Source organism: Orycteropus afer, unplaced genomic scaffold (genome assembly GCF_000298275.1).
Source record: "Orycteropus afer afer isolate SDZICR_OR568_19922 unplaced genomic scaffold, OryAfe1.0 scaffold00013, whole genome shotgun sequence".
NCBI classification, from domain to species: domain Eukaryota; kingdom Metazoa; phylum Chordata; class Mammalia; order Tubulidentata; family Orycteropodidae; genus Orycteropus; species Orycteropus afer.
In genome coordinates, this window is record NW_006921600.1 from 22,065,985 (window position 1) to 22,092,052 (window position 26,068).

General features: G+C 42.8%; 1 protein-coding gene across 1 annotated transcript in view; it reads right to left on the reverse strand.

Annotated features, from left to right (window-relative positions):
* Positions 1 to 8,491: 8,491 nt before the first annotated feature.
* Positions 8,492 to 26,068, reverse strand: part of RHEX (regulator of hemoglobinization and erythroid cell expansion) — a 41,947-nt gene continuing 24,370 nt past the window's right edge. The window contains exons 3-7 of the mRNA XM_007953889.1: positions 17,510 to 17,659; positions 17,145 to 17,245; positions 14,837 to 14,980; positions 10,067 to 10,137; positions 8,492 to 8,692 (exon numbers count right to left, since the gene is read on the reverse strand). Of these exons, the coding sequence (XP_007952080.1) occupies positions 8,492 to 8,692; positions 10,067 to 10,137; positions 14,837 to 14,980; positions 17,145 to 17,245; positions 17,510 to 17,659 (667 nt within the window). The remainder of the gene's footprint in view (positions 8,693 to 10,066; positions 10,138 to 14,836; positions 14,981 to 17,144; positions 17,246 to 17,509; positions 17,660 to 26,068) is intronic.

Consider the following 26,068-nt stretch of genomic DNA (forward strand, 5'->3'; position numbering starts at 1 on the left):
GAGGAGAGACTGTAGGGCAAGGTTGGATCTTGGACCTTGTCCTGTTCTTCCTCATTACCTCCAGTGGGATTTATATAATGGAAGACACTCCCCACCCCCTTCGGGTTCCAATATGAGAGACAGCCTTGATGGTGAGAAGAACATCAGCAGAGAAGTCAGGAGACCTGAGTCCTGCTTCTGTACTACCACTGAACAACGTTGTTAAAATGCTGACTAATCCTCATCATCTCAGCTAAGAGTGTCAAATAGGAATGTGGATATGAAAGTAGTTTGTCCACAGAAAGGCCTATGAGCAGAACATCTACTCCAGGCAGATGCACACCTTAGAACAGTCAACTGTGAGAGATCGGAAGGGCAGCATTTGTGTAGAGGGAACACTAGACAGATAGGAATGCATAGGTAAGAAGGATGGGGAAGGGGGAGTCACAGGGAGGAGATAGGAGGAGAGCTGTTTATTGTTGGGATTGTTATCGGTGCCATGAAATGAAATATGTGAGAGTAAAATGAATCTGCTTTGTATATTTGCACCCAAATCACAATAAAAAAATAAAAGTGGTTTGTAAAGTCATGACATCTATACAAATGTAAACCCCAACTCATGGCGACCCCATGTGTTTCAGAGTAGAGCTGTCTTCCCTTGAGTTTTCAATGGCTGACTTTTTGGAAGTAGATCACCAGGCCTTTCTTCCATAGGGTCTCTGGGTAGACTTGAACTGCCAACCTTTTGGTCACCATCTGAGAACGTTAACCATTTGCACAATCCAGGGTCCAAGGCTTGTATGCCTTGTGTCTCCCAATTATCATGATAAACAAAGATTGATTTAGCACCTACTATACTCACTGACGTTGAGTTGGATCCAACTCAGTGACCCTCCTTGGGTTTCAGAGGCAGTATCACTACAGAAGTAGATTGCCCAGTCTTCCTTCCCAGGAGTGACTGGGTAGCAGTCAAATGTCTTAGGCACTACACCACCAGAGTTCCCAGCACCTACTATGTTGTTGTTGTTATGTGCCGTGAAGTCAGACTCGACTCATAGCAACCCCTCCTTGGGTTTCCAAGGCAGTATCACTATGGAAGTAGATTGCCCAACCTTCCTTCTGACGAGTGGCTGGTGGGTTTGAACCGCCAGTCTTCTGGGTAACAGTCAAGTGACTTAGACACTACGCTACCAGAGCTCCTAGCACCTACTATAGGCATACTAATATAAGGGATTACTAACCTAATTAAGAGTTCCTGCCCCCTACACCTAGGGAAACTTTAAGGAGAGATTGTGGCTTTGCAGATACATTTTTAAGAGGCCACTTAGCTCTATGAAGTCTCCTTAAAACCAAACCAATCTAAACTCACTGCTGTCAAGTCGGTTCTGACTCATAGCGACCCTCATAGCGACCCCTCCTTGGGTTTCCATGGCAGTGTCTCTACAGAAGTAGATTGCTCACGTTTCCTTCCAAGGAGTGGCTGGTGGGTTTGAACTGCCAGCCTCTGGTTAGCAGTCAAATGGCTTAGGCACTATGCCACCAGAGCTCCTAAGAAGTCTCGTTGTTGTTATGTGCCGTCGAGTCGGACCCGACTCATAGCAACCCCTCCTTGGGTTTCCGAGGCAGTATTGCTATGGAAGTAGATTGCCCCATCTTCCTTCTGAGGAGTGGCTGGTGGGTTTGAACCACCAGCCTTCTGGTTAACAGTCAAATGCCTTAGCCACTATGCTACCAGAGCTCCCAGAAGTCTCCTTAGGCTTTCTTAAAAGAAAAGAGCCTAAGCTGAGTATTACAAATGAGCTAACCACCCCAACTTGTTCAGTACTAGAGAACTGGAGAGTGGGATATGTCTTCTAATGGGACCAAGACTCAAGGCAGATTAGAGGACCCATGACTCCCTCTTCAGGTGGGCTCTGGGGCCTGTGTCAGCCTCTGATATCCAGCCTCTTCTCTGTCCATGTGGGCCAGTGGAGCCGGGCTTAGGAGCCACCTGTACTAGCTTGAGCTGTTGAACCTGCTCCTTCCCCTGCTTACATAAGTTCCTTTTTGCTTTAGACCAGTTACTGAACCCTGGTGCCTATTGTTGTTGTTGTTGTTATGTGCCGTCGAGTCGGCCCCGACTCATAGCGACCCCTCCTTGGGTTTCCAAGGCAGTATCACTACGGAAGTAGGATTGCCCAACCTTCCTTCCGAGGAGTGACTGGTGGGTTTGAACCGCCAGCCTTCTGGTTAGCAGTCAAGTGCTTTAGCCACTATGCTACCAGAGCTCCTGGTGCCTATAGTAGGTGCAAAATAAATCTTTGTTTATCATGACACAAACCTTGGACCCCAAAGACCGGATTTGAGTCCAGGTCTCACCGCTTTTCTACTTGTATGACCTGGGGCGAGTTGTCCAATCTCTTCAAGCAACAGTTTGCTCATTTGCTAAATAGAAAGAATAATACATGCCTTCTTGGGAGGAATTTGTAAGACTGTAGATGGTAAAATGTTCTACTGATGTCAGAGAAGATAACCTGGCTATAGATTGCATCTAATGGGTGACTTCCAGTGCATTGACCCCAGGAGAGTTCAGAGAGGAAGAAGAAGAACCCAGAAATCAAGGTTGACCAAAGCACCTCCCATATCTACTCTTTTCCTTCTTTACGTATTCTATATTATGTTTTCTGTTTCGCACTGCATGAGGGGAATTTACCCATATGGAGATGTTAGGGCCCTCACTGTTCCTCCCGGAGAGAGGTTGCAGTTGCTCTTCTACAGAAAGCTGGTGTTGTCCTATGGTGGGGCTGGTGAGGAGCAATGAAGCACTGGGCTGGAGGCCTCAGGAGCCTTTTCTAGGAGACTATGGAAGGAAACGGCATGATCTCATCTGAATCTATGATGACAGCTTTTATAGTACCTGTGGGAAACTCTCATGGATAGTCTGGGCCAGCAGATGTGCTTTGGATATGGTTCTGGAAGGCAGACAGCAATGGGAAGCAAGAAGGAGGTTCTGTGTTCTTTGGGGTCAATCCCGTTTCTGAGAGGTAAGCCTAGGAGACATGTCTCTGGGCTACACATGTTTTGTCTCTGGGCTGGACACTTCTATAAAATGTTTCAGCCATTCTATGGACTTTGTGAAATACAGAACTTTAGTCCTTTAAGCCCAAACAGGAGCTGGGGAGAGGGGGTGGGCAGGACTGAGGTTGACAGGAGGGGTTAAGCTGTTGACTGTGGGAATTTCTTTGTGGGAATGGCTTTTTATGTTATTTGGTATAGGCCAGTCATTTCCCAGATGACTGTGTTTTGCATATAAACGTATCTGTCTGTCGAAAGTGATAGACTGGGCCCAAGTTGCAGCAGCTTACTCCTAGGTCAAGAACCCAGAGAGGTGTTTGAAATCTGACCAATAAAACTAATATTCAGGAAATTTCTGGACATCTTTTGTTTCTTAGGGGCATTGATAACAACAGGATGTGCAAGATAAAATAATGTGACACCCTTGAGCAGGAGTGGAGGTGAAGGGGAAAGGGGAGGAATGGTGACCTCCCTAGTACCCCTTCACTCAGTTTAAGCAGGAAACAGAAGAGTGTCCTGGAGTTTGCTCTGGAGTCACAAGGTGGCAGTGTGGAGCTGAAAGTGCCTAAACTGTAAACCTGGCCTGGCTTGGGCAGGGATATCCCAGCCTAAGACTCAGGATGGAAGCTCTGGTGGCCTAATGCCTAAGGCATTTGACTGTTACCCAGAAGGCTGGTGAATCACCAGCCACTCCTTGGAAGGAAGATTGGGTGATCTACTTCTGAAGTGATACCACCTCTGAAACCCAAGGAGGGGTCACTATGAGTCGAATCCAACTCGAAGACAGTGAGATTGCTTTTTTTTTTTTTTTTTTTTAAAGACTCACGATGGGGCTCTTTCTCCAGCCAAATATAACTGATCTCTAGGCTAACACCCTCACCTCACCTTAACCTCTCCTGGAGGGTCTGAAGCAGTTATGACCCACAAGGGCAGGCTGGGCAACTTACCTACCCTCTCATATCTAACTTTCTCCTGGCTGGCACAAATGGTTAAGTGCTGGGCTGCTAACCAAAAGGTTGGAGGTTCAAACCCACCCAGAAGCACCTCGGAAGAAAAACCTGGTGGTCCACTTCCAAAAGGTCACAGCCATGAAAACCCGATGGAATCCAGTTCTACCCTGACATACTTCGAGTCATCATGAGTCATAGGTGACTTGACAGCAACTGGTTTTTAACTTTCTCCTGAGGTTCTAAAGAGTCTTAGATCTTCATTTGACCCAGTTCTCCTGAGATACCTGGACACTCACGTCTTACTCTTGAAGCCCACAGGGGATGTATTTTGGAACAGCAAAAAAGAAGAGGTTTCAATTGCAGGGTGAGAGACTCAGTGTAGAAATTCCTGCATGAGGCACATGGATGAGTGTTTATGGGAGCTAGTAGAATCACCTTTTTTTGAGGGCTTTCCCAAAACCGGGTGAGCTGGGGTTACTTTAATGTGTTCTGGTTTAGAGGCTAGAACATGGGTTAAAGGGCTTCTGGAGAGCCTTTTTGAGCCCAGCAGTCTGTCCTGATCTCAGAAATAACAACCCCACTGGTACTGAGCATAAAATACCTCTCTCACCCTAGTGAGTCTAGTTGGTCAATTAGACAGTGTCCCTTATGGAATTTGTTGCAGTTCAATGGTGAGCATTGGAGGCTTGCTCCTTTAGAATAAGAATTCATTGAAGACACTCACAGATACTCGGGCCTACTGGATAGCCTCAGTTCATTGTTTATATGTTATGTAAACAACACATAAGATGCCAGTCACATATAATATGGAGGAATATGACTTCACTGAACTGGAAACTGTACTCCTCATAGGGTGATTACTCGTACAGGCAACTATTTGTACAGATTTTAGCATCTGACCCTCTAAGCTCACAGAAGTATCTCAAATAAAAGGCCATTATATTTATTTCTAACAACATGACTTACAATAACTTTGAAGATTAGTTAAAATTTTAGCAGGCTCCAGTTATCAGTTTATTGGCCCGTATTTCTCCGGAGGTAAAACCAGCCCTTCTGCCCACTTATCAGGACATCTGAGAAGTCATCTGCTGTCAAACATCTTTAAGTCACTTGGCAGCATCACATTTTTACTCTGTCCTTAAACAGCCTTCTCCAAGAACACTTTCTCCTTACAAGCAACCAGGATGGTGCTAATAAAAAATGTTAACCTCAGCAGTATATTTATTTGAAAGATTGTTGTTGTTGTTGTTATGTGCTATCGAGTTGGACCCGACTCAGAGCAACCCCTCCTTGGGTTTCTGAGGCAGTATCACTACAGAAGTAGATTGCTCAACCTTCCTTCCGAGGAGTGGCTGGTGGGTTTGAACTGCTAGCCTTCTGGTTAGCAGTCAAGCGCATTAGACACTACGCTACTAGAGCTCCTTATTTGAAAGATGAGTCTGCCGTAAAATGTCATACCTTTGAAGCCAAATGTAGCAGTGTTCTTATTGACCTCAGTCAGATGGTTTGTGGCATCCAACAGTAGCGATCTCAGCTCTCTCTGATAACAGCTCCCAACTTCCGAGTATCACCACTCACCTTGATCCAGCACAGACATTTCCCCCTACACTTTCAGGCCAGTGCCTCCAGCACTGAGTGAAAACTGGCACCAGGTCAAGCCACTTCCATTTCCTTCTGCCTCTTCTCCCACTGGTGGATTTTTTCCACCTTTCTTTCTACATTGTCATTAAGAATCATCTCTCTTTGGAATGTTTTCTCTGATTAACTCCACCAGAGCCTAGCATTCTTTCACCCAGATCTGCCCATCACTGATGGGTTCTGGTCTCTTTGCTCTGTATAAATGTGGCTTTGTCAAATGTTGCTTTTAATACATCCTTCAGCTCTTTTCTGTCCCCAGAACTATGTTGTACATACCTTGACCCCACCAACCCCCAGTGATCAAGTCTTTTTTTATATATGCTTGTCCCCTTCAACTTGAAGAATGTAATCAACATCACTACATTGTACATGTAGTATAATTGTCTTGGTGTATGTTTTGTTGTGTGTATTTTCAACAACCACCACGAAAGATTCTTTATACCTCTTCCCCTAGGGCCCAGCTCATAATCCTGCAGAGAGCAGGTGCTCTGTTAGGGTCATTGACCCCTGAATGGTCCCCTCCCCTGGTGTGAGAGCAGTCTCAGCAGTGTCTCTGTGCAGTCACTCTAGGGTACAGCTCATTCTTGATTTTTTTTTTTTTTTTTTTTTTCCTTTTTGAAAGAGATCAATGAAAAGTAAACTTTCACTTCTGAATGCAAGCACTGTGGTTTTTTTTTTTTTTTTTATTACTCCTCATTCTGCCTCTGTAATCAATAACATCTCTTTTCTTCATTAAAAACCAATTGCTAAGGAAAGCAACAGCAAACCAGAAACCAGTTACTGTCAAGTCAGCTCTGATTCATAGTGACCCCACATGTGACAGAGTAGAACTGTGCTCCCCAGGGTTCTCAGAGGCTGAGTTTTTGGGAAGTAGGTTACCAGGCTTTTCTCTTAAGTAGGTTACCAGAGGCATCTTGGGGTGGATTCAGACCACCCATCTTTTGGTTGGTAACCAAGTGCTCAACCATTTGTACCACCCAGGGACTCCGGAGGAACAAAAATGACAGCTAAAAGGTGAAGGGAAATGCAGATCTGCAAAATTTTCCATCCCCAGAAATCCAAACCAGAACCATTACTTCAATTCATGTTGGGGAAGGGAAAAAAACACAGGAAGATGAAAGCTCTCAGCACCAGGGGGAGGCAGGTCTTTCATAGCCAGTAGAGGGAGCACTATTAATACATGGTTAAGAGCATTCCTAATACTTCAATTTTCGTGGGTTTATTTGTTCAGCCATTGTGAACAATATTTTTTTCACTTTGTGTCTTGATTAGATGTTGGAAAAATATTTGTTTATTTATCTAGTCACCATTACCATACTCTATCATTTTAAAACATTTTAAGCTAATTTCCCTAGGTTTTCTAGGGATAGGATTATATTCATAAACAATGACAAATTTTATCCTCCGTTCAAATGTTGCTGTTGTTCTTAGTTGTTGTCCAGTTGATTCTGATTTATGGTGACCCCACGTAACAGAGTAGAAGTGCCCCATAGACTTTCCTTGGCTGTGGCTGTTATGAAAGCGGATTGTCAGGCCTTTCCTTCCACAACACCACTGGGTAGGTTCAAATCACCAACCTTTCGGTTAGCCAAACTCAAACCAAACCCACTGCCGTTGAGTGGATTCCGACTCATAGCAACTCCCACTGGGTTTCCAAGAAGTAAATCTTTATAGAAGCAGACTGCCTCATCTTTCTTTCAGAGTGTGGCTGGTGGGTTCAAACCACTGACCATTTGGTTAGTAGCCAAATGCCTTAACCACTGTACCACCAGAGCTCCTTTTTAGGTTCGCAGTTGAGTGCAAATTGCGTCACCCAGGGACCTTTCCAATAGTTATAACTCTTGTTTTTGTTATTTTATTGCACTGATCAAAACTTCTGGAACAATGTTAGATAATAAAGGAAATGGCAGATTTGTGGACATTCTTACTCTGCTCCTGGTTTTTAATTGGACTTGTCTAAGGCCTTATGTTGAGAGCTCTGGTGGCATAGTGCCTAAGGCATTTGACTGATAACCAGAAGGCTGGTGATTCAAACCCACCTGCCACTCCTTGGAATGAAGACTGGGCAATCTACTTCCATAGAGATACCGCCTCAGAAACCTAAGGAGGGGTGTCTATGAGTTGAAATTGACTCGACGGTAGTGAGTGAGTGAGAGGGCCTTACAATAAAATATCACACTATCTGATAATTTGAGGTAGCAATTCTTAACCAAGTTAAGAAAATATTCTTCCATTCCTAATTGCTTAAAATATAATAATGAGTGTTGAATTTTATTGGAATGAATTTTAGAAGATTTTTCTTGGGATAATGGATTGTGATAACATTATTTTACAAGAACTCTTATTTGTCATCTTTTGCTTGTAAGAAACAGCAAATTCAAGGGTTGATTGATGGTGAGCTCTCTAAATGGACTGTTTAAAGTTCTGAGGGTGGACCAGGATTACTCAGCAAGATACAGTACTGAAGAAAGAGACAACAAACAGGATTAGGCAAGAGCAAAAGAGGAACAACAGGTTGCCATTTTATTGAAAACTTTTAAGGAAGTTGTTTGTTGTCAATAATAAAACGGTTCAAAGAGAAGTCATTTAACTATAAAAAGTTTGCCAAGCAGAACTCTACTCCAACTTTTCCTGCTGATTAACTTTGTTTTTTTCTTTTAACTTTTTATAGGGAGGGACTTTACTTTCTCTACTAAAGTGCTTCAGTATTTTCATTACCTGGAAGTTCTTTCTAACATTTGATCCAAATCCTTCTTGCTAGAGTATAGGCCTATTTCCCCCTATGCCTTGTTGAAATAAATTGGAACCCTCCCCTATAAAATAAGTGCAAACATTCCTAGAGAACTGGACCCTATTTGAAAATCTAGAATTCACACCGCCACTTGAGTGTATTCCACGGGTTCAGAGGAAGCATGGTTCACAAAAGTCCAGATATTGGTCTTGTGGCTTTTTGGATTGATGTTGACATAATCTGTGGATTCCTTTAAATTCTCATAGTCTTGGGCAGATTCACTTTTCAGACCTCTGGGGCCTGAAAAAACCACTTGTGTGTAATTCACATTCTTGGAAGCCTGGGGAAAAAGCAGAGAAATGAGTCAAGAGCTCTGGCATGTTTGGAGGAGGTGGGACCCCAGGACTGAACTCTCACTCAAACAGGTGCCCCCAAGGCTTGGCAGGAAAGAACCTAAGCTTCAGGTAGCTGGGATCTGGGTCTGAGGGCAGGGCCAGGGCAAAAAGATAGATTGTCAATGACTTTGTGCCACCTGTCTGCAGGGAATGAGTTTAGGGATGACAGGCAGTGGGAAGAGAAGATGCTAAGACTCAATCCAAGTGAAGTCAAGACTCAGAGTGGACTTTGGCCTAGGGTCTGGGGTATGGGGAAAAGAGGAGAGAGGTGTCCCATTAGATCTTTTCAAAACAAATTTTTATTTATTTTGGTATTCTTGAGAATATTCATAGCAAAACATGCACCAATTCAACAATGTCTACACATACAATCCGGTGACATTGATGACATTCTTCAAGTTGTACAACCTTCTCACTCTCCTCTGAGTCATTCCTCCCCCATTAACATGAACTCACTGTCTCCCAAGGGTTCTATCTAATCTTTCAAGTTGCTGTTGTCAATTTGATTGCATATGGTTCTTAAGACAGCATAGTCCTCAGACATTTTTTTACCAGGTAAACTAAACTATTGTTTGGTTTTAAGGAGACTTCAGGGGATATTTTTGACTTAAGACTTAAAGATTATCTCAGGACAACTATTTTTGGGGTTCACCCAGGATTGAGAAAGAAAGTTTCAAGCCCATGAGAATTTGGAATTCTGTTTTGTATTTTGTCTCTTTTGATTAGGATTCTTCTATAGAATCTTTGATCAAAATGTTCAGTAACGGTGCCTGGGAACCATCCAGTTCCTCTGGTCTCATGACAAAGGAGGCAGTTGTTCATGGAGGCAATTAGCCACACATTCCATTTTCTCCTCCTATGCCTGACTCTCCTTCTTCCTCTGTTGCTCCAGGCAAATAGAGATGAATTGTAATTTGGGTGGCTGCTTGCAAGCATTTAAGATGCCAGGCACTATGTTATGAACTAGGAAGTAGAACAGAAGCACTAAGCATGTTATTAGGCCAATTAATTAAGGATGTGTCATGAAACCATGACCCTAAACCTCCAAACCAAGGAACCAAATCCCGTGAGATGTTTGGTTGTACATAAGCATCATTAGCACTTTCATTAAATTTTATAGCCCACTCAGACTCACTTTGTTTGCATGGTCTATGACTTGGGATGTGGACCTGACCACCTTCACCTAAGAATGCTGTAATGACTCACAAAGCCCCTCCTTCCTTGACCCATGTCCTTAACTGGGATGGCCTGAGTTTTCAGGTTTTACGGCAGGAACCCCACAGAGCTTTCCCCCAGAAGGCATATGGAGGGCCTGTTACCTGGCAGGTAGAAGGTGAGCTGTCCGAGCTGTCCGAGCTGTCCGAGCTATCTGATGATGTGTCGCTGTCCTCTAGGGAGAAATGGAAACTGTTCCTCTTTCAGAGAAAGCCAGAAGGTTTTAAGAGAGGATAGGCAATGGGAAGGAGAAGGAGACAGAAACAGAGGCAGAGCCAACAATGCAAAGAGGAGTGGGGAAGAGAGATACAGAGCTGCCAACAGAGAAAGAAGGAGAAACAGAATAGAGAAAGGGTGATGATGGGAGAGAGAGCCTCCAAAAACAGCCAGAGAAGAGAGAGCCTCTTTAACAAATGGTGCTAGCAAAACTGGATATCCACTTGCAGAAAAATGAAACAAGACCTGTACCTAAACCCATACACAAAAACAAACTCAAATTGGATCAAAGACTTAAATGTAAAATCCAAAACTATAAAATTCACCAAAGATAAAATAGGGGAAATCTAGGAGCCCTGGTTTATGACAAAAATACACTATCAAACACAACACAGAATACACAGGAGGTAGAAAAAAATTAAATCCTTATGTGCATCAAAAGACTTCAATAAAAGGGTAAAAAGAGAACCTACTGATTGGGAGAAAATAATTGCCTATGATTTGGCGGCACATAACAACAACAACAACATGACATAATATTATGGCCCTGAAATACATTCGGCGCCTGGAATAAAACTCACCCCCAGGGGCGGGTTCTCAGCCCAATAATTAACAAGATGTACAAGCAAACCACTCAACCCAGGATGCCACACCCACACACGCAATGGTAATACATCCCTTAGAGCAATAGACCATGGGACACCAAAGGACCAACATTCAAACTGAGGAAATGCAGGACAAACAAGAGTGCATAATTATGAGGGGCACAGGGGAAGGGTTGCAGGGTAAGAAGCGGAAGAGACTGGGTTAAGGTTGGACATGGGAAATGGGGAATGAAACTAAATGTACGCGTGACGTTGAATGTAAAACAAGCTCTTAAAATAAAAATTAAAATTATAAAAGGGCTTATCTCCAAAATCTATAGAAAATGTCAACACCTCAACACCAAAAAGACAAACAGCCCAATTGAAAAATAGGCAAGAGACTTGAACAGACACTTCACTAAAGATGATATGCTGGTGGCCCACAAACATATGAGGAATTGCTCGAGATCTTTAATCATTAGAGTGATGCAAATCAAAACAATGATGAGATATCATCTCACCCCAGCAATAATAGCAAAGTTCAACAGGACAAAAATAACGAATGCTGGTGAGGTTGTGGAGAGATTAGAACTCTTGTGCACCGCTGGTGGGCTTGTAAAATGGTACAACCATTGTGGCAAATGGTATGGCGTTTCCTTAAAAAATTGAAAATAGAAATACCTTTTGACCCAGCAACTGTACTACTAGGAATATATTCTAAAGAGGTGAGAGGCAGCGCACGAACAGACATATGCACATCCATGTTCATCACAGCACATTATAGCAAAGAGATGGAAACAACCTAAATGCCCATCAACAGATGAATGGATAACCAAATTATGGTACATTCACACAATGGAATACTATGCTACGTTAAAGAATGATGAAAGATAGATGAATGATCTCACGACATGGAAGTGCCTGGAGGACATTACACTGAGTGAAATCTCAGAAGAACAAATATTGTATGAGCCCATTACTGTAAAAAGACAAGAGTTTGCTTAAGGAAGGAAACTCACTTTGTTTGTCACAGGGGTGGGAAGGGAAGGGGGGATTAATTATGGGCTAGTTGGAGGCCACACACTGATGTGGGTAAGGGAAGGGATGGTATAGAAAGAGTCTGTGACCACCATAATAACATTAGGGAAATAGAGGACACTGAATTGTGCACATACAATATAGATGACAGAGACTAATACCTCTGTATTATCCACAATACTGCGTTACCATTAACACCAAACACCAGGCTACAGATAAACACATAAACATCTGAGAAGATCAGATAAGGGTCAGTGAACAGGGTCATACTCTAGACCAAGGGTAGAGTCAACGGAGACTAATTTTGCACAGATACCAATGATACAAAATACCTGCAATCCTTACAGAAACAACAGAAGACAGACAGAGAGCAATCCTTCACAGACAGCCAGACACTGTGGGGAGAGATTCAACGGATGTACTGACTCAGGACCATAATACTGGGGGACACCAGATTTAATTGACACAATAAAATACATTAAAAATCTTGTTCTACAACTTACACTGGTGAGTAGTGAATGGGGTGTTAAAAGCTTTCAAGTGGCCATCTAAGATGCAGCTAATGGTCTCCTATCATCAGAAGCAAAGAAGAGTACAAAAAATGTGTGTGGGGGGTATTTGGAAGCAATCAGCCCTAGGACATGATGGCCCTCGAGACCAGAAGAACTAGATGGTGCCTGGCTACCAATGCCAACCACTCAGGAAAGGATCAAAACTGGAGATCCTGGATAGAGTGGGAGGAAAAACGTGGAACAAAATCCAAAAACACAATAATGACCAGAATTACTGGTCATATGGAGTCTGGTGGGACCTCTAACACTGTGGTCCTGGGATATACTTTGGGCCTGGAATAAAACTCATTCCCAGGCACTGGCTCTTAGCCCAATAGTAAATAAGATGTACACACAGACCACTCAACCCAGGGTGACGCACTCACATCCTCTATGGAGATGCATCCCTTGGAGCAATCGACCACAGGACACCAGAGGGGCAACATTCGCACAGAGGAAATGCAGAACACACAGGAGTGCATAACTATGAGGGGCACAGGGGTGGAATGGGGTGGTGATTACTAGGCAGGGAGAGTGGGTTAGAGTTGGGGATGGTCATTGGGGAGTGAAATCATATGTACATGAAATGTTGAAACTAAAACAAACTCTGCTCTGTAAACTTGCACCTAAAGCACAAAAAAAAAAAAAAAAAAGTCAGAAACATGCCTATGCACCTAGGTAATTGCTGCCGCTTCTAGCTCCATCTGAAAAAAGACCTACACTTGATGGTGCTTGGGAAGACCCATCTTCCAGAAGGAGGAGTAAGCAATGATGTCCGGAGGCAGTGCCGCACAGTGAAAATGGCTCTGGCTTCAGAGGTGACAGGCTCAGGTTCTAGTTCATGCCTGTCACTAACTCTGTGGGACCTCAAACAGTCACACCCCTTTTGGGCCCAAATTCTCTGGTGGCATAGTGCCTAAGGCATTTGCTTGCTAACCAGAAGGTTGACGAAACCCACCAGCCACTCCGTGGAAGAAGATGGGCAATATACTTCTGTAAAGATTTACAATCTCGGAAATCCAAAGGGGGTTGCTACGAGTCGGAATCTACTCAATGGCAGTGAGTTTGGGTTTTTGGTTTTATGGCCACCCATAAGGAGCTATAGTGGTGCAATGCCTAAGGCATTTGACTGCTAACCAGGAGGTTGGCCGTTCAAACTCACCAGCTATTCCTTGGAAGGAAGATGGGGGCTAAGCCACTTCCGTAGAGATTGACTGCCTCAGAAATCCAAAGGGGGTTGCTATGAGTCAGTATCAACTCGATGGCAGTGAGTTTGGTTTTTATTTTTTTCTTTTTTTGTAAAACAAGTGAGTTGGATGGTTGTTTCTAAGATCCCTGCCAACCAGCTAGTATCTGATTCTGGTCATGCTCTGGCAAAGTTTTGGGCTCAGGGGTCAATGTGAGGCTAGTGCCTCTCCTCTTCTGCTGAAACACTGATTTCAGTTTAGCAGTTAGCAGTTGTTTTCTGGTTCCCACGTGCACTGTGCACTGAAGCCTTATCTCAGGGTCAAGGAAGCCTGACAACCAGATTCCTCCAACTGAAAAGATAAAATTAGAAGAAGGGAACAAACTCAAATCAATCAAGAGATAAACCAATGGAAAAAGTGCTATCTCTGGGGAGAGAGCATTAAAGGGGGAGTGACTTTGCTTCTCATTGCCATCTTTTCAACAGTGATCTGGCCTGTTTTCCCTAGCCCTGAGGTAGAAAATAAGATGAGGGTGGTCCTGTCACCTCTTGTATAGGAGGGACACATAGATTTGGACCATCAACAAGACTCAGTGCTTCTGAAAACACCCAGATACCATGCAGACCTAAGACCATGGAGAAGGGTCCTTCAGGAGATTCTGGCTGAGCTAGCTTCTGGAATCAGCCAATGACACTCACCAGACAGTATGCTGCCTCATAGAAGGTTGGAGTCAGAAAAAAGCAGTTGAAATCTTGGTTCCACTGTTAAGTGGCAGAGTGGAAGGAAATATGCCACAGTATTACAGAGAAAGAAGCAGAGACAGTCCCCAACCTTGCCCCCCCCACCCCAAGCACACACCCTGTAGTCATTTCTATTTGGCCACACCTGTAAAAGAACTTAAAAAATGAAAAGTTGTCACTGAGTCAATTCTGACCCCTGTGTACCAGAGTACAACGGTTTCAGAGGGTTTTCAAGGCTGTGATCTGTAAGGCACCTCTGCATAGATTCGAACCACCAACCATTTGGTTAGTGTTTGAGCACTTAAATGTTTGTGCCATCCACCCAGCCATTAGACCCACACAAACCCAATGAGATCTGACCAACAAACGGGACAAACATTCTGAAAAAGGTGGCTGGTGAGGCTTTTACTGATATGGGAGGTTAGGAGCCCCTAGGGTAGAGGTCCAGGCTGTCAAGGAGGAGTTTGGTTGCTAAAGGAGGCTCCAGGGTATCCACACAGAGCAAAGTGAGCTTCATGACCACCCCTACCCCTACCTCCCCACCCCCAGATCACTCACGCCTGCACCGGAGATCAGACACAGGGGTGCTTCTCTCAGCCACAGTTCCCTTCATCTCCTTGGCAGCAGGTGGGTGATTGTGGGCAGGGCCAGGGCCAGGGGCTGGGAGCTTGGCTGCTTTCAGTATTTGCTCATTTTCATTGGCTGGAATGTAGAGGGCAGGGGTCAAAAGTTAGATTTGGGTTAGATCAAGTGCCTTCTGAGCACTGCTCTTCTGAGATGAAAACATCTGGAGCAATTCCTTCAAATCTTGTCACTCCTAAACTCAAAACCTGGCAACGGCTCCTCCCCTCACTTGGCTTAAAAGCCAGAGCCTCAGCACATTGGACATTCTGTGACCTGACTCCTCGCTCTTCTCCAGCCTGTCTTCTCCCCTCTTGCCTGCTCCTCAGCTCCAGTTTCTTCCTGCTATGTGTCAAACACTCTCTTGCCCTGAGTTCTTCTCAGGTGCCACTTACTTCCTCATTTCCTGCAGATTTACACTCAAATGTCAGCTTTGCAAGGATGCTGGCCACCCCTCAATTCATATCTCTCTTCCTAGTTTCATTTTTTCTCCCTAGTACTTACCTACTATATCTAATACACTATGTATTTTACTTAATTAGTTGCCCATTTCCTCCATTGACTTATGAAAGACTCCATTGAAGGACTCCATTCCTTCCTATGAAGGCAAGAATTTTCATTTTGTTTTCCTGTGGTATCAACAGGGGCTAGAAGATGCCTTCCAAATCAAAACCAAACCCACTGCTGTGGAGTCAGATCTGACTCATAGCAACCGCTTCTTGGGTTTCCAAGGCAGTATCACTACGGAAGTAGATTGTCCAACCTTCCTTCCGAGAAGTGGCTGGTGGGTTTGAACCGCCAGCCTTCTGGTTAGCAGTCAAATGCCTTAGGTGCTAAATAAACATCTGTTGAATCAATGAATGAACGAATAAATAGAGAAGCCTCATCCACAGCCAACAAGTTGATTGCGACTCATAGCAACCCTTTAGGACAGAGTAGAATGTCCCTATAGGGTTTCCAAGTCTGTAAATCTTTGTGGAAGCAGACTGCTTCATATTTCTCCTGCAGAGCAGCTTGTGGGTTCAAACTGCTGGCCTTATGGTTAGCAGCTGAATGTTTTAACCACCACGTTACCAGAGCTCCTTAGAGAAGCCAAAACTTCCTTTACTGGAAAGATCCTCAAAGCACCAGTCTGCCCAACTCCCTGCCTTAAAAAAAGTTCACTGCCATTGAGTCGATTCCAACTTATAACAAGTTCCTTTGGGTTTCTGATGCAGTAAATCTTTATGGAAGTAGATTGCCCTATCTTCCTTCTACAGAGTGGCTGGTGAGTTTGAACCACCAACCTTCAGGTTAGCAGTCAAATGCCTTAGGCATTACACTACCAGAGCTCCTTATCTCCTTACCAAAAACCAAACTAAACCCACTGCCATAGAGTCGTATCCAACTCATAGTGACCCTTCTTTGGGTTTCCAAGGTGGTATCACTATGGAAGTAGATTGCCCAACCTTCCTTCCTAGGAGTGGCCTGTGGGTTTGAACCGCCAGTCTTCTAGTTAGCAGGCAAATGCCTTAGGCACTATGCTTCCGGAGCTCCTATCCCCTACCTTAGAACAAGATAATACCTAATCCACAAAAGCAACTTTATTTTTCCCAATTGTAATGACTTCCCTGGACAAAGCTTCTCTCCCTTAATTGTAAATCAGTTCAAGAATTAAGCTAATCTTTAAGTCTAACAGGAGCTCTGGTAGCATAGTGCCTAAGGCACTTGACTGCTAACCAGAATGCTGGCGGTTCAAACTCACCAGCCACTCCTCGGAAGGAAGGTTGGGCAATCTACTTCCGTAGTGATACCACCTGGGAAACCCAAGGAGGGGTTGCACTATGAGTCAGGGCCGACTCCACGGCACACAACAACAGTAAGTCTAGCAATACTTCCTTCTGTTGTAATTCAAGGCTATTTTTTCATGCTCTGACCTCTGGTGGTGATGAAGAAGGTTAATTAGGCCCTGTTTAAACAAGCCCTTCCTCATAAGCACTGCAGAGGCCTGGCTCTACGCAGGAGGTCTAGATTGTGGAAGGACCTGGGCAGCCATCCCAACCAGAAAGAGTTTAGGTAAAAGTGAAGTCAGAGTGGAGAGGTGGGATTGCCCTGTTGGAGGTTTGAGGAAGGGAGTCCGGCTAGTGGGTCATCAGGTAGGTTTTCAAGTGATATTTGGGGGCTCCAAAGAGGACTCACTCTGCTGCAGGCCCAGGAATGACCACTGAGGGTGACTAGGGAAGATTAGGGGCACTGAGCTACTTACCTATGTGCCTACTGAGCAAGTAATTGATAGCTGCAAGGAGGCAGGTCTGTAGGAAGAGGGACACTGCTGCAATTACTAAGCCATGCCAGATCTTCATTCCTCTGTTGAGAAAGCAAAGGGTTAAGGTCAGTCGGAAACAACTCAACAGCAATGGTTAATATCCCTGCACTCAGCCAGAGGCAGACATCTGTCTTGCAATGTGTCTCAGGCCAGGTCCCTTTGCTTCTCTGAGCCATAAGGCTATGGGAGCTAGGGACAGTGGTGTGTGTACACTTGGAGGCCAGCTATCCCAATTAGCTAAATTGGAACCTCAGTTGGAAACGTGGTCCCACAGCCCCACTCCAGCTCTTCCTGGGCCCACTCACTCTGTCAGCATGTTGAGCTTCTCTCTGGGCAGCCTCAGGTCATTTAAGTGGGACTCGGGCTCTTCTGGGGGAAACAGGAAGAGACCTAGAAGGAACCACTCAGAGAGCCTGGTCTCCAACTGGTGCCTCCAGCAGGATCCTCCAGAACACCTGTAGGAAGCAAGACAGCTGATCAAGACTCCTGGGTCCTAAACTTGAATGTCCCTGGGCAAACTCAACTGACTGAGGGCCATTTACTTTCTTCTTCCCAGATTTCAGGTTTTGAATCTGTGAAGTGGTAGTAATAATAATAATAATAATACCTAACAGTCAGTGAGGAGCTCTGGTGGCACTGTGGTTAAAGCATTTGACTGCTAACCAAAAGGTGAGCAGTTTGAAGCCACCAGCCTCTCCTTGGGAGAAAGATATTACAGTCTGCTTCCATAAAGATTTACAACCTTGGAAACCCTATGGGGCAGTTTTACTCTGTCCTATAGAGTCACAATAGGAGCTCTGGTAGCATAGTGCCTAAGGCACTTGACTGCTAACCAGAAGGCTCGCGGTTCAAACCCACCAGCCACTCCTCGGAAGGAAGGTTGGGCAATCCTACTTCCGTAGTGATACTGCCTCGGAAACCCAAGGAGGGATCGCTATGAGTCGGGGCCGACTCGACGGCATATAACAACAACAACATAGAGTCACAATGAGTCGGAATCAATTCAGTGGCAGTGGGTTTTGTTTTTAACAGCCAGTTAGCACTTGAATTCCTTGAGTAATGCAAAAGGTTAATAATGTACTGGGTAGCTACCTAAGAAGTTGGAAGTTCAAGCCCATCGAGAGGCATCTTGGGAGAAAGACCTGGTGATCTACTTGTGGAAACTCAGCCATTGTAAACTCTGTGGAGCACAGTTCTACTCTGACATGAATGGGTCACTAAGAGTCAGAATTAACTCAATGGCAACTGGTCAACTAGTAGTGGGAGCTCACTCTGTACCAACCACAATGCTGAGCCTCTGGAACACCCACCATCTTATCTATTTCACACAGCAATCCTTTTAGTTAAAATTAAAAAAAGTAATAAAAGTTTTTTTATTAAAAGCAATCCTATTAGTTAAAAGTAATTAAAAAACAAAAAAACAATTGTCAGCATTGAAAGGCCCACAGGGCAAATTCAGAGCCTACGTGATTATTTATTTACTGTGTGCTTTAAGGAGGAGCTCTGGTGGCCGAGAGCCTAAGGCATTTGACTGCTAACCAGAAGGCTGGTGGTTCAAACCCACCAGCCACTCCTTGGAAGGAAGGTTGGGCAATCTACTTCCGTAGTGACACTGCCTCGGAAACCCAAGGAAGGGGGTCTGACTCAATGGCAAAAAACTCACTGCTGTCAAGTTGGTTCCAACTCACAGCCACCCCTCCACGTGTTTCGGAAGCAGTATCTCTACGCAAGTAGATTGCCCAATTTTTCTTCCGAGGAGTGGTTGGTAGGTTTGAACTGCCAGCCTTCTGGTTAGCAGTCAAATGCCTCAGGCACTGTGCCACCAAGGCTCCCTTAGATGTCCTAAGATGTGACTAAATGAGCCCTGGAGGTGCAATGGTTAAACACTTGGCTGCTCATCAGAAGGTCAGCAGTTCAAACTCATCAGCCACTCCAAGGGAGAAAGACCTGGTGATCTGCTCCTGTAAAGATTACAGCCTAGAAAACTCTATAAGGCAGTTCAACTCTCTCCTATAGGGTCACTATGAATTAGAATTGACTGCACACAACAACAAGAAGATGGGACAAAAGAGTCCTGGGGGTGTAACAGTTAAGTACTAGGCTTTAACCAAAAGGTTTGTGGTAGTTCAAACCCACTGGACAGCTCAGCGGGAGAAAGACCTAGGAATCTGCTTTTGTAAAGATTATAGGCAAGAAAACCCTATAGAGTTTTTCTACTGTGTCACATAGGGTCAATGTGAGTCAAAATCGACTCCATGACACCTCACAACAGCAAGATAGGATACGTACCCTTCAGTTCCTGACTGATCCTGAAGGCAAGTAGGTTTGCCACCCCTGTGTTTTATAGAATCATTTAAAATTACTACTGTTACACTTGATCAGTGTTTCTCAGTAGTATCTGACATTTGAAACCGTTTTGCACATTGCTGGACATTCAGCATCCTGGGACTCCACCAATGTAACAGGTAAATGTAACAACCAAAATGACCCCCACACATTTCCAAATGACCCTAAGGCGGGCTGTTTTGCCATGCCCCCCCCCCATTTGAACATCACTGTGTTGAGTAAGTATTCCATTATTTTAAAACCAGTATCTTATTTTTGCTCTTTGTATACAAAACTACATTTCCTACACTTTCATCATTTTACTATATCACGAATAGCTTCCTAGCCCCATAACACATAGCAGCTGTGTCAAATGAAAGCACAGAGGTTTAGACTCTGGGCTCTGAAGTCAAACAGACCCAAATATGGATCCCAGTCCAGTCCCCTTCTCTGAATAATTTAACTTCTCGGTGCCTCAGTTTTTGTGTTTGTAAAATGGGGACAATGACACACCTGCCTCACAGAGTAGTGCCTACCCTGCTTGTGTGAATTCAGTGACCTATGCTGCTTGTAAAGCCCTTTATCCAATGTCAGGCCCATGGGAAATACTAAAAAAATATTAGGTATTATCCAACCCAAAAACACTCCACCAAGATGTTGACTAGAGCAGAGCTATCAAAATTTGGGTTGGTCTATTTTAGGAAACTTAGGCATTCATTTTGACTACTGTTTGAGATAAAATCCAGGACAGGATGAGGTATGAAAATTGTGACAGATGTCATTATTTAAGTGGCTAATTGGCTCCTCACCGCAATGAGCAGGTTGTTCCTTGAGGTCTAATTGCAGATTGCTGATCAGACAGTTGGCAAAAACATCTGCTCATTTGCACACACACACCCTAAATGGAGAAATGAGCAATTTAAAGTAATTATGTTGTGAAAAAAGCGCCAGGATCATGTGAGAGTTTGGTACACCTGTTCCATTGTCAAGACAAGGACTTTCCTGCCCTCTTCCACAGAGCTGAATTGTGATACCCGTACCCACACTTGTGCAGTGCCTTGCTGGGCACCTCCAATCACACTTCATCAGACCTCTAAGAGCATTTGTTCTGTTCACTTCAGAACTGGATGGAACTCCCGAACCTGCAAATTTAGGGCTGGATTCCATTTTATTACGTTTCCCTCTTCCACTGATACAGGAGCTGTCTCATGGCCTTTCTAATAGGGCAGCATAACATCAGAGGGGAACAGGAAAAGACACCCCTTTTCCTGCCTGACACTGTATTTTATTTGGATATATTCACTCTAGACTCTACTCAAAACTCAAATTCACTGCCGTCAAGTCAGATCTGAATCATAGCGACCCCTCCTTGGGTTTCCGAGGCAATAACTATGGAAGTAGATTGCTCAACCTTCCTTCTGAGGGGTGGCTGGTGGGTTTGAACCACCAGCCTTCTGGTTAGCAGTCAAATGCCTTAGGAGAGGTTTAAGAGAAGAACACAATAGAAGAGGATTTAGATGAAAATAATATGGATTAAAATAACAGCAATCAATGTTGTTAAACTGCCTTTATCAATCTCTAAATAGGCTTAAAATTTTTGTTTGCCATTAATCTATAGGTAGAAACATAGGCAGACAGACTGAATGATCAGATATGTCTAGGCAAAAGGGAATATACCCATGACCATATATAAGGTTGACAGAGGATTTTTCTATATATGTATTTGTATGTGCTGTAAGAATGTCCATAAAAATAGAACTATCAGGGGACAAAGTTATGATAACTTCTTAGCCACAGATGGAGAGAGTTGTTGGATCTGTGGGCTCAGAACCATGGTCACAGGGGACATCAAGCTCCATCAGCATAACATACTACACAAAAACATTGTCTACATCCTACTTTGGTGAGTAGCAACTAGGGTCTTAAAAGCTTGCAAGAGGCCATCTAGATGCAACTATGGGTCTCTCCTTGTCCAGAGCAAAGAAGAATGAAGAAACCAAAAATTCATGGAAAAAATTAGTCCAAGGAACTAGTGGGCCACACAAACATCAGCCTATGTGACCATGAGACCAGAACTAGATGGTACCTGACTAACCACCATCACTTGGAAAGGGATCAGTATAGGAGATGCTGGATAGAGTGGAGAAAAATGTAGAACAAAACTCAAAATCATAGAGAAAAGACAAGGCTTACTGGTCTGATAGAGCCTGGTAAAACCCCTGAGACTATGGCCCCTAATTACTCTTCAGGCCTGGAATTGAATTTACTCCCATGGCTTCAAGCCAAACAATAGACAGGCATGTAATACCAAAAACCAAACTCACTGCCATCGAGTTGGTTCCAACTCATAGCAACCTTCGCTGGGTTTCCAAGGCAGTTTACAGAAGTAGATTGCCCCATCTTCCTTCCATGGAGCAGCTGGTGAGTTTGAACTGCCAACCGTCTGGTTAGCAATCAAATGCCTTTGGCATTATGCCACCAGAGCTCCTTTAGACAGTCATATAGGGTGAACATTTATACCAGGTAGATACACTCCTTAGAAAATCAACCATGGGTGAACAGAAGGGCAGTATTTGCACAGGGTGATAGCTCAGAGGGCAGTAATGCATAGGAAAGGACACAAGGAAGAGGTAACTACAGGGAGGAAGTGGGAAGAGAGCTGTTACATTGTGGGGATTGCAATCAATGTCATGAAACAAAATGTATATGAACTGCTGTATGGAAAATGAACTTGCTCTGTAAACTTCATCCAAATCACAATAAACATTAAAAGAAAAATTGGTTTGCTGTTTTTTCTTATTTTCTTATATTGAAATTATTAAGTTGAGCTATACTACAGCTGAATGGTATGATGGAAAGAGAACAAAACTGACAGACAGGAGCCTGGCTTCTCCTCCTAGCTCTGCCACTTGCTGACTGTGCGACCTTAGACACACAGAAGTCCTTTCTAGGTCTTGGTAAATTTGGGGGCTCAGCAAAGAACTCTTGAGGCTCATTTTTGTCCTAAGCATTCTGTTCTTAAAAGGCTGGAACAGGAAAAGGGAAGCAAGTTGGATGAAAATGGAAGATTTGAAAAGAAAAAAAAAAATCTTTATTTCCACTTTACAATATCATCCAATCTCCACAGTGTTAGACTTTTTTCCTTTAATGTTATATACCTTTTTGAATAACCCGAAATCACATGCATTAAACCAAATTAATAATGACATAGGGACTGTATGGTCAGTAACTGCAACCCCCCAAAATGGCTCCCAGACTCCATCTTGGTTAGCCCACTTGTAAGAACTACACATCATTTTCCCTATTTCCCTTTGTCATGTATTCCCCTGCTCCCCCTGTCAGGTATTAATCACCTTCCCTGTAATGTATTAACCTGTCCTTAGCCTAGTTGTAAGCCATAAAGCTTGCTCTTATAAGAGAACATATAGGTGGTGGTCGTAGGGCACTGTCCAGGGGCCCCTTCTGACTGGAACTGGTTCCACAAGTCTGAAGCCAGTCATGTAGCCTTCCATTCCCAGCCACATAGCCCCCATCCCCAATTCCTCAAACTCAGGTATAAGTATCCCTACAAAGTGGAAAGGGGCTAGTGGTCATCTTGGATCCATTCTGGCCTGCTGTCGCCGGACACTGAATTGCCAGCAATGTTTGTAAGCCTGCTTTCTTTTTTCTTTTAAATCCTTTCTCTCCCTCTTCTTTTTGTTTCTCTTGTGAGTAAACGTTCATGTCTCTGACTACGCCTCTGGGGAAGTTTTCAGAAACATTTTGGAAAATGTTGTGTTATAAATATTTTCACAACAATAAAAAAGAATGAAGTTTGGTAAGGAGATGAGGAGTAGACCGCCTGGGTTCACATCCCAGTTCATTCTGAGCAGGGGCTTGGGACAGTCATTTAATTTCTCAAAGCCTCAATTTTCTTAACTATCATATGGGAATAATAATAGCTAATTCTTAGGATGAGATAAGACAAACGTAAGTGATAGCCACTTCTGTGGATGAAATAAGATGAGTTATATAAACAGTTATTATAACATTTTGCACTTAATAATAAATATCCAATAAATGCCAGCTATTAGTATTTAGAAATTGAAAGCATTGCCAGAGTTATCTCCACAAAAGCTGTGTCCAGATGGTTTTACAACTGAATTCTTTCAACTTTTAAAGAATCTGCAATTCTTATACTATATAAGGGAGCTCTGGTGGTGTAGTGCCTACGGCATGTGACCACTAACCAGAAGGTTGGAGGTTCAAATCTCCCAGCCACTCTTTGGAAGGAAGGTTGGGCAATCTACTTCTGTAGTGATACTGCCTTGAAAACCCAAGGAGGGGTTGCTGTGAGTCGAATCCTATTCAACAGCAGTGAGGGTTTTTTTTATTATTATTATTATTTTAATACTATCTAAACTGTTTCAAGCATGGGAAAAGACAGAAAACTCCTGAACCAAACCAAAACAAACAAACAAAAAAACAGGCTAATCTCACTTATGAATACAAAGGCAAACGTTCCATAAAATCAAGAAGTTACTCCAAGGATGCCAGGTAATTAATCATGGAAACAGATGCTGAGTATTTGGCATGTGTGTTAAACTCCTCAATGTACAAGAATAGATATATTTCCATTTCATAGATTAGAAAATGAAGGTTGGAGAGGTTGGACAATGTACCCTGGTCTCCCAACTGAAAGAGCCAGGTTTAAACTCAAGCTCGTCTGACCCAAAAGCCTAACTTGCAATTATCACAGGAAACTGCCTTCTATATAATACACTTATGACATCAATAAATCAAATTTAAAAGATGCTGATATCAGTAAATGCCAAAAAGTATCTGATAAAATTGAATACCCATTCCTGATTTTGTAAAAGTTAATAAAGTAAAAATATGAAGATTTCTTCTTAAATAATAAAAAAAATCCATCTTACACCAATAACTAGCATTCACCGAATAATAAAACATGTTAGCAATTACTCGAAAAGAACAATAATGTTCCTATCACCATTTTAAAAAAAGGTTTTCAGAAGTTTCAAACTATGCAATAAGAAGAAGAAGAAGATTGAATATTTATTGAGCATTTTCTATTCTATGTGGTAGCCACTTTTACATTTATCAACTTAGTAGATTCACAACCACTCTAGGAGATAGATACTATTATTCTTTCCATTTTACAAAGAGCAAAACTAAGACACAGAGAGGTTGAATAGCTTGCTCAAGACCCCAAGCAGAGATCACTGGGCTTTATGCCCAGGCAGGCTGGAGCCAAATCCTGAGTTGCTAACTGGTGTGTGAAAGAGAAATGGAAGTATAGTTTTGGGCAAGGAGAACTCAAATTCATCCTTATTTGCAAAAGATATGATTTTATACCTAGAAATCCCAAGGATCAATTGAGAAACTAGTGGAATTAATGAAGCTGCTCAGTAAAGTCCTGGGGCCATAATAAATATTCTAAAATTACCAGCTGTTCTTTCTACTATAGTAGCAATGGATACAAAATACAACGGGGGAAAGAAAAAAAAAAACACCATAAGCCTAGCAACCACAGGAATAGAACGCCTTAATTATAAGAAAGTTATTTTGAAGAAAATAATAGATGTTTACTGACAGACAGAGATTTAACCTAATAGGAAGACACATGGTATTTCAGATTTGGAAGCTAGAAAACTAAAGCTAAATCAATTTGAAATTAATTTATTGGTTCAAGAGAATTACAATCAAAATTACAGGATAATTTTCTTATAACTCAAAATTATTCTAAAGACAAAAAATAATAATAACAATCAAAAAGAGCTGAAACATATTTGAGAAGCAACTGTGTTGAGGTGGGTTCCTTAAGAGGGGTGTAGACTTCAACAGTGTGCTAGTGTGTACAATGAATATATCAGAAAAGTGGTTCACAAAGAACAGAGAGGAAAGCAAAGGGCTATTTAACAATGTTGCACACAGAAGAGTGGGCTAGCTGCTTATAGGAAAAAGAAAATAGCTCAGATCCAGACACTATGTAATTCATTCCACTATATAATTGATATAACTATATAATTAATTCCAAAGGGATCAAGTAGATAAATATTTTTTTTTAAAAAATTAAACCATTAAAATTAGAAAGAAATAGAATTGAATATTCATATAGTTATTAATACTTATTAAATCCTGAGATGAGAGGATATTTCCTCAGCTTAAATGCAACGGAAGAAATCACAAAGGAATATATGAAAAGATAACATTGACTCTATAATATTAAAATCTTATATTTTAAAATAAAACAAAATTTAAAGGTAAACAAGCAAATAAAAACTGAAACAAGTATGCTCAGCATCTCATTTTAAAAGGGTTTACATCTTTTATGTAGATTATCAAGAAAACACAAGAGTTTGGAGCAAAGAAGAGAGAAAAAAATCAGAGATGCAAGGGAACAATTAGTCCAAAGAACTAATAGAGCGTGAGAATCCGAGTGTCTATGACCCTGAGACCAAAAGAACTGCATGGTGCCTGGCTATCACAGTTAACCACTCTGAAAGGAATCACAATAGAAGACCCTGAGTAGAGTGGGA